The sequence below is a fragment of the Rutidosis leptorrhynchoides genome, chromosome 6 (genome assembly GCF_046630445.1).
Source record: "Rutidosis leptorrhynchoides isolate AG116_Rl617_1_P2 chromosome 6, CSIRO_AGI_Rlap_v1, whole genome shotgun sequence".
NCBI classification, from domain to species: Eukaryota; Viridiplantae; Streptophyta; class Magnoliopsida; order Asterales; family Asteraceae; genus Rutidosis; species Rutidosis leptorrhynchoides.
Genome location: NC_092338.1, coordinates 443,148,348 through 443,157,033, shown reverse-complemented (window position 1 = coordinate 443,157,033; position 8,686 = coordinate 443,148,348). Strand labels below are relative to the sequence as shown.

At 35.6% G+C, this 8,686-nt stretch overlaps 1 protein-coding gene across 1 annotated transcript; it reads right to left on the bottom strand.

Annotated features, from left to right (window-relative positions):
* Positions 1–523: 523 nt before the first annotated feature.
* On the bottom strand, positions 524–3,536 carry LOC139855341 (F-box/FBD/LRR-repeat protein At1g13570-like). Its single transcript, XM_071844566.1, has 6 exons — positions 3,454–3,536; positions 1,631–2,177; positions 1,436–1,543; positions 1,150–1,329; positions 828–1,059; positions 524–744 (listed from the first exon to the last, which is right to left on the bottom strand). The coding sequence occupies exons 1-6, from the start codon at positions 3,534–3,536 to the stop codon at positions 734–736; spliced, it is 1,161 nt and encodes a 386-aa protein (XP_071700667.1). The 3' UTR covers positions 524–733.
* Between the last annotated feature and the right edge of the window lie 5,150 nt (positions 3,537–8,686).

Sequence of the window (8,686 nt, the reverse complement as noted above, 5' to 3'; positions counted from 1 at the left end):
GTGTACCAGTTATCACAAGATTATCATTGCCAAGAAACGACTTTTCGGGTTGGGCAAGCCCAGCGTCACTGTGGTACCTGGGAGGAGGTACTTTGCCGGCACAGGTCTCTTTCGGGGTGGGATTGGTGGGTGCTACGGCACACAGGGTTAGCGTGTCCCTGCCAACTTACACGTTTTGATCCGAAAGATTGAACAATTCCATTAATCGTACAAACAAATACAGCAGAACATACGTAAACAGATGTTTATATATACAACATTCCATATCAAAAAAAGAAGGTACAAAGATTGGGCTTATACATACAATGTATAAAATTGTCTTTCCTTTAATTCAAAGACAAAAGGATTAATTTTTTTAAGCCTAATCCCCATCAAAGATTGTGTAACAAATACACAAAGTTGCGTGCTTCAGAGCCATAAACAATAAGTATGACATAATTCCTGGCTTAAAAATTTAATATCAATTCCCATTTTACATACAAAAGGATATGGGTTACTAAGACAAACTTAACAAAAACCTCAGTAAAAGAAGTACTCATAATAAATTTCCCTTGTCTAAAATGCATAAAAACATGATTAATGTCATATCATTACATACTCTAATCATCACCATACTCATCTGTATTTAGTAGCAACTTACATAACCTTTTACTCCTTCCGACAAATACATAACATCTACGGAGTAAAAGTGAAGAATGTGTACCTCACTAATTAAAACAAGATGTCAACTGCATTACTGCAACCCTGTTAAAGAAACTATCTGCTTGTGAACAAGAATTGATCTTCTTATTCATTTAAATTATTCTCAACCGTTATTTTTGCCGAACCTGATGCACGTGGGGAGTGTAGCAGTAGTCTTGATATATTTGACACTTCATCATCAGTAACATCAACCCATATGCCTACCATCTTGAGCATGGGGGACTTGGCCAAAATTAGTTGTACAAACTCCAAATGAAGCTTTAAGTCGAAGATTCCATAAATCTCAAATTCTTTCAAGTTCTTCAACCAAATATTTGAATACTTCTTAAGTGTGATCGGTTCATTTCCATAAGGGACCTACCGTAAATATAATAAATATTTCATACATCAATATATTTTGGCATGAATTTGAAAACAGAGAATTTAAGATGGACTTAATTGACTTACATCTGAATTTGTAATGAGAGTGAGTGTCTTCAAATTGGGGGAGCATTGGATTAGACGGAAAAGCGAAGGCAACCCAACGGAGTCAAGGAAAGACACGTCCTCTACGTCCTCTATATACAAATTTTCAAGGCCGGCTAACGAGATTGGAAGCTCTTGTGGAAGCAGATCTACGGAAAAACACTTGAACGATAGGCCAGCCAAAACAAAGAGCAATTAGGCAAAGCAAAATTCATTTTAAAAAAAATAACAATAAAACTACATATCATGGAGTAAATAATTAACTTACATGAAAAACCCAGCCAACAGTAGACAGACTTTGAATAGCAGGCAAGCACTTAATTAGATCAGTTATGGAGGATCTGTCATTACCGAGAATATCATCTTCTTTCAGATTCTGCAACAATTTAAAACATATTAATAAGTCATGAAAAATTAGTCCAAACACACACTATTACAGTCAAAAGGAAATTTATTTACTTACCAGAGTGAGGTTCTCAAGTAACGGACAACTGGATAGTAGATGTAGAAGCGATTTTATAGAGATCTTTACATGGCGCAAATATAACTCTGTCAGTCTAGGAAATCCATTCAAGGTTGTTGGTTGATGATACATACAACCATAAGTGAGCCAGAGATTCGTTAACTGGCGCAGCGCGAATATAGACGACGGTAACCGATACTGACTGTTTTTATTCAAGTGAAGCTTAAAGAGATTAACAGTATCCCCCCTCCTTGACACAAGTCTTATGATTTCGTCAAGCTCAACACATTTTTTTTCTGCGTTTGCAAAAAGATGGAACTCGAGTAGCGGCCCATGATGCATCTTCAAACATTCTTTAATCGCACTAAAGAACTTGAACATCTTAATCATCAGAATTGCTTGACATGGGAGATCAAAAGATTGCTCCAGAATGGATAGTAGATCTGTACCAGCAGCAGCATCTGTTGATTCTTCGATGAAATCATCCTTGTCAAAACGGAGCACGGGAATCCTGGTCCAGTTGTACCTCGAGTCCCTCGAGAGGACACTGTTAGGAAACCAGATTAGGTGAGCCCAAACAAGACAAGATAACCCAAGTTATCTAACCCACTTCCAACAAACGAAAAATATAGTGATAATCGTAACACAAGCAAGAATGATAAAAACACGGAAATTTAACGTGGTTATATGCAATCGTTTGTGATTGCTTTAGTCCACGGCCAACCAAAGAGTGTTCTTATTGATTAAATTTCGTGGTGGTAAGTTTACAATGAGTTATAATCAGGAACATTTATAGGAGAACAAGAATACATAAGCATGCTTCAAGTAATCATCAACTAGCCATCTTGATCCTCTTTACACCCTTGTATTAGCATGATCACAGCTCTAAAACAAGGTGTAAAGTAGCCCACATGCACCTAAAGTGACAACTTGGACAACCAAATACGGATCCCATGTGCAAAAGTTGATCAACATGCTGACAGCTCACTGCCAGACAACGTGCGCGCCGTGCACACTTAAACGTGCGCGCCGTGCACTCTTGATTCTTCGAGCAAACCTTCTGATCAAGTTTCACCTAGTGCGCGCAGGGTGCGCGCCGCGCACCATCACCGCGCACCATCATTTTTCTCTGTTTTTGCACTGTTTTGCTCTGTTTCATGCTTACCGAAATCTGCAAAATCCGTGCAAGTGTTTAAACAGTTTTTAGTGACACTTTTTTTTCAGCTTTTGTTTAAATGTCTCCACACCTCAACAAATCTCCCACTTGGAGACTTTTAACAAACTCAATCTTCGTAAACTCGCCTAATCTAACCAAGAACATTGAATACCATTTACACACCGCCAAACGCCATTTGGGTCCTCCAATTACCGTTTAGAACACGCACCTCAACTCACGGATGAGTAGACTTTCGATATAAGGTCTTCAATGCTACTTGTTAGACTTCAAACATTATTATCCCACAATAACAACTTTGACCTACTAATTACACCTCCTTCCGTTGAGCTATAATTTGATCACCATGTTACTTGCTTGGGAAAATAAAACACAAACAACAACAACTCTTTGGATTTGACACATATCTCCTTACACTAGGAGATAACGGGTCGTTTGAGTCCGACCCGACTCAATTAACCCCATCGCCCAAGCGATCCACCCGTACACAATAACATCCACCCGATTTATCTTTCCAACATAGAATAAACCACCCGGTAGATCAAACATGTGGACAATGCCATCAAGGCAACCGTGTGAGAATGCATTCACACCCTTGATCTTCCACATAACCGCCTTTGCTTTCACCATTGGAACACCGACTACATACGCGCACACGTCTTTTGACAAACCCGATTTTCCACCACGAGCCAACTCCCACTGTACAGATGTTTCTTTAACAGTGACTCTCATGAAAATCTCTTGTTCATCTTTGATGTCAAAGCAGAGGGGTATAAAATACTATTAAATTTTATTAGAAAATACTATTAAATACGATACAATTTTACACAAGATATTTATTTATTTATAGAATGGATATACTTAAACCTTGCTACAACACTTATAGGCAGTGTACCTAATCGTACAGTAGTGTAGTTTTTAGTAAGTCCGATTCGTTCCACAGGGAAATCTTTAAACAAAGCTCAACGCTATATTAGTTTACTTTTATAAAAATACAAATATATATATAAGTGATATTATTATTATAAAGGGGGGTTTTTACCGTTTAATGACCGGTTTGTCGATTTTAAAACTTTAGTCGCAGTTAAAACCTAATGTAAAATATAAAATAAATACAAGACTTTAAATTAAAGCGTAAAGTAAATAACGATAATGAAATTGCGAATAATAAAAATGCGATAAAATTAAATTGCGATAATTAAAAAGTACGATAATTAAAAGTGCGATAAAATAAAATAACAAAAAGTAAAAGTGCGATAATTAGAAGTGCAATTAAATATAAAATAAAGGAAATTAAATATGAAATAAAAGAATTATGCTTATTTAAACTTCCGTAATCATGATGTTTGACGTGTTGATTTTAGTTTTATGCCCATGGGTTAATTGTCCTTTGTCCTGGATTATTCAATATGTCCGTCTGGTTTTTGTCCATAACAGTCCATCAGTCATAAATATAAATTGCAAGTGTCCTTGTCAAATTATTATTATACCCGAAGATAAATATTCCAACTAATTGGGGATTCGAATTGTAACAAAGTTTTAATACTTTGTTTAATGAATACACCAGGTTATCGACTGCGTGTAAACCAAGGTTTTACTACTTTGTTAACAATTACACCAATTACCCTTGAATGTAATTTCACCCCTGTTTTAATTATTCTAGTGGCTATTAATCCATTCCCGTGTCCGGTTAAATGAACGATTATTCGTACATATAAATACCCCGCCCATCGTGTCCGATCGAGTGTATATGGTAATTTATAGGGACGCCCAATTGTAAATCTTTATATTAACATTAACAAACTTTCATTTAGTTAAACAAATATAAAGCCCATTAATAGCCCATAGTCTAGTTTCCACAAGTGTCGTTCTTTTGTCCAAACCCCAATTATGGTACAAAGCCCAATTACCCAATTTTAGTAATTAGCCCAACATCATGATTACTTCGTTTTAAATAAGCATAATAATAACTTAGCTACGAGACATTAATGTAAAAAGGTTGAACATAACTTACAATGATTAAAAATAGCGTAGCGTTACACGGACAGAATTTCGACTTACACCCTTACAACATTCGCTAACATACCCTTATTATTAGAATTATAATTAAAATTAAAATATAAATTATAAATATAAATATATATTACGTATATATTGAGAGAGATTGAGAAAAAAGGATGATAAATTCGATCAGAATTCGGTTGGCTTTATAGCCAGAAATGAAATTTGGGGCTCCGCGACTCGCGGCAAAAAAGCCCTTCAAACTCCGCGAGTCGCGGAGAGGTATTTTCATTTCACACCCTTGGAGTTTCTGGCTGCCGACGGTTTTAATAATATATATATATAATATATATATAATTAATATAATTAATTATATATTATATTATATTTATATACATAGTTAACTTGTAATTTTTAGTCCGTTGCGTCGAGCGTTAAGAGTTGACTCTAGTCCCGGTTCCGGATTTTCGAACGTCCTCGCGTATAATTTAATATCTTGTACTTTGCGTTTTGAATCTTGTACTCTTGTGATTTCGAGACGTTTCTTATCAATAATTGGAACCTTTTTGATTGTCTTTTGTTCTTTTGAGCTTTTTGGTCATTTGCGTCTTCAAATCGTCGAATCTGTCTTTTGTCTTCACCTTTTATTATTTAAACGAATATCACTTGTAAATAGAACAATTGCAACTAAAAGCTTGTCTTTCTTGAGGAATAATGCTATGAAATATATGTTCGTTTTTAGCATTATCAAATATTCCCACACTTGAGCGTTGCTTGTCCTCAAGCAATATCGTCTTGAAATACTAGAATCACTTTTTTATTCTTCACACTTTGTACATCAGTGATTTCTATACGGCGGTATAAACAATGGTAGTAACGATATGGTTTACAGTCCCACATGACTATAAAAATTTAGATCCATTAAGGAAATTGGATCTTTATGAAAACATTTGATCTTTTGAAAATTAAATCTAGTTTTTACCCTAGATAAGTTTTCCGGAATAACCCTTTACCGGTGTTTGCAAAATATTTGTGGGTTTGGTGGGTTTCAGATTTGAAAATTTTAGCTCAAAACTTGCGGTTTTGTGTCACCCACTTGCTAACCTTGTATTTGGAAAGCAACACGTCCAGTTTACTTGTTCCGTATATTACCTTTCGGCAAACTACCGTCCGGTTGTAAAGGAAAGCGTTGAACAAGCAACTGTTTAAGGCAATGTCCCGTGACATGCTTTTGATTATGGTCTATAACGTGTCGGACGCAATTACTATCCTTGGTAGGAGCAATAGTAAAGCTCACCCTTATAATTTTTCGGTCTGGCACAAGGTCCTGTCTTTGACCATGCTATGCAACCACCGTTCTTACGGTTGACACCCGATTTGGTTCAGGTGACCTAATGAATTCCAGGTGAATTCCTAGGATTTTACGTTCAATGGTAATGAACGCATTGAAAATAGGGTTTTCAGAAAACAAATCGGTTTGTATTTTTGATCAAAATATTTTCTCGTTTAAGCTCGAGTTTAGATATCATTGAATTCCATGAGTTTGTAATTCTCAATCTTTAAGGTCAATCTCAAGGATTGAGTAATATCAGGCTTAAAAGCTGATTTTTAATCTTTAAGGAGATTATCCTTTCTGGGGATCTGATTCATTAGTCTTATCCAGCTAATTTGCATAGTGCCCCCCCATTGTACGAGATAAATCCTTCTCATGGTTAGGATAAATCTGACCACTTGGCGACCCTGTTTAATGCTGAGGTCCGTGGATTTCCAGCTGATTTTAGTGATGACTTTTCTAGATTTTTCGTCAACCTACAGCTGGTCTGAACGACAACTTCATGACCTAAATCAAGAAGCGCGTGTCTTTTTCGGAAGACTTTACTTCCTTTTAATGATGGAATTGATTCATCGTGTAGATCCATCTCTTCTTTTCTTTCATCGGGTAAAACAGTTTAGTTTAGTTCAAAGCAAAAGTATTTTCAGTTATTTGTTACAAATATATGTGACATATGTTTAAAATAACTTGGTAAATTTTCCCACACTTGGCTTTTTATTTTTCTTTTTATCGTCCTCTATTCCATTTTAAATGAATTTTAACATTTTAGTTTGTTTCTCAATTTATCTCCTTTCCGAGGTAACAATAATTTCGGTGTTAAAACCTAGTTTTATCGTTCATAAATATGTTTAAACATGATTTTGAATTCATTTATTTGAAAATTTTTTTAAAAATTTTACTAGAATTGGGTAGTCAGTATATAAGACCAGGGCTGTTCTTTATTATCAGAGAGCACTAGATTCTAATACAACTACTGCTTTACTAGTATTTTTAATGGTAACCAAGTGTATAAAGTAAAAGTTTTAAAATCCGAAAGAATTTAACCCCTTCCCACACTTAAGATCTTGCAATGCCCTCATTTGCAAGAAATCAGTAACAATTTAAATTATTGAGGGTGATTTGTGTGAAAATGATTAAATTTTTACCAAAGTTTCCAAATATATTGGCGTTTGTTTGCTGAATGATAAATGGTGCACGTCATTTGTTCATTCCGTCTTGTTGTTATTTCACATATATTTTGCATCATTGTCGTCAAAATTAGTTGCTTTTGCTGAACTTAATGCCAGTCTTTGAAAATGAGTTGTTTTACCCTGTTGTGTACATAAGATAAACTGCAAACATATATACATATTTTTGAAGTTTGGTTTATTACCCCACATTCAAAAATTATTAAAATCTAAGAATAAAAGTTAGATAATTATAAAAATGATTACAATATTAACAAAAATATTAAATATATCAATAATTACAAATTACAAAATAAAAATAAAAATAAGTAAACTAAGGATGATATTGGTACCAATAGGGGTTCCACGCATAACCATAAGTGCTATAGAATGCTTCGGCAGGGTCATACGTAGGATATGGTGGCTGCATCTCTATCGACCAAGGAGGGAAGACGGGTTTCGGTGTAGGAATATAGTTTCTACCTATGTGTTGGCAATGCGCTATGATCTGGTTCTGATGAACTTGCCAATCTTCAAATGCTCTCTGTCTAGCATTTTCGTATTCCTGAGAAGCTATAAACCTATGAATTTCTTGCCCCCCTCCTACATTACCTTGTTCCTGGTTTCTCTCTACCTGTGGATGTCTACCATTGTATCGTACTGCGGCGTTATTTCGCCGCTTCAACACTTTCGCACCATGGTATACATTTAAACCTATAGTGTCGCGGGGTTCCGGCTCTTCTACTAATAATCCCCCCCGACTTATATCCACACCGAGATATTCACCAATCAAAGTAATAAAAATACCACCTCCTATTATGCTATGTGGACGCATCCCTCGAACCATAGCTGATAAATAATAACCCACACAATATGGTATACTTACAGCGCTGTGTGGGTCTCGAATACACATATGGTAAAACAAATCTTGTTCATTTACCTTTTCTTTGTTTTTACCCCTTTGTGTAATCGAGTTAGCTAAAAACCTATGTATTACTCTTAATTCGGCTCTATCTATATCCAAATAAGAGTAGTTTCCCCCTTTAAAACGGTGATGGCTTGTCATTTGACTCCACACACCGTGTGTATCAAAATTTTCATCTATTTTCCTACCGTTTAGTATCAATCCTCTACAATCGGCAGACGCTAATTCCTCAGGCGTATATATACGTAAAGCCTGAGCCATGTCCAGTAAAGACATGTGGCGCATCGAACCGCCTAACAAAAATCTAATAAAAGAACGATCGGTTAAACTGGCTACCCGATCATTCAACTCTATACTACATAACAACTCTTCACACCATACTTTATATACAGGTCTGCGTATGGTGAATAAACATATCCAGTCATTAAAAGAAGAATTACCATACCTCTGTACCAGT

Excerpts from the sequence above, each read along its gene's own strand:
- LOC139855341 (XM_071844566.1), bottom strand. The coding sequence starts at position 3,536 with ATGAGAGTCACTGTTAAAGAAACATCTGTACAGTGGGAGTTGGCTCGT. Across the intron at positions 2,178-3,453 it reads TTGTCAAAAGACGTGTGCGC|TGTCCTCTCGAGGGACTCGA; the intron begins GTATGTAGTCGG and ends GTTTCCTAACAG. Across the intron at positions 1,330-1,435 it reads CTGTTGGCTGGGTTTTTCAT|TGTTTTTCCGTAGATCTGCT; the intron begins GTAAGTTAATTA and ends CTATCGTTCAAG.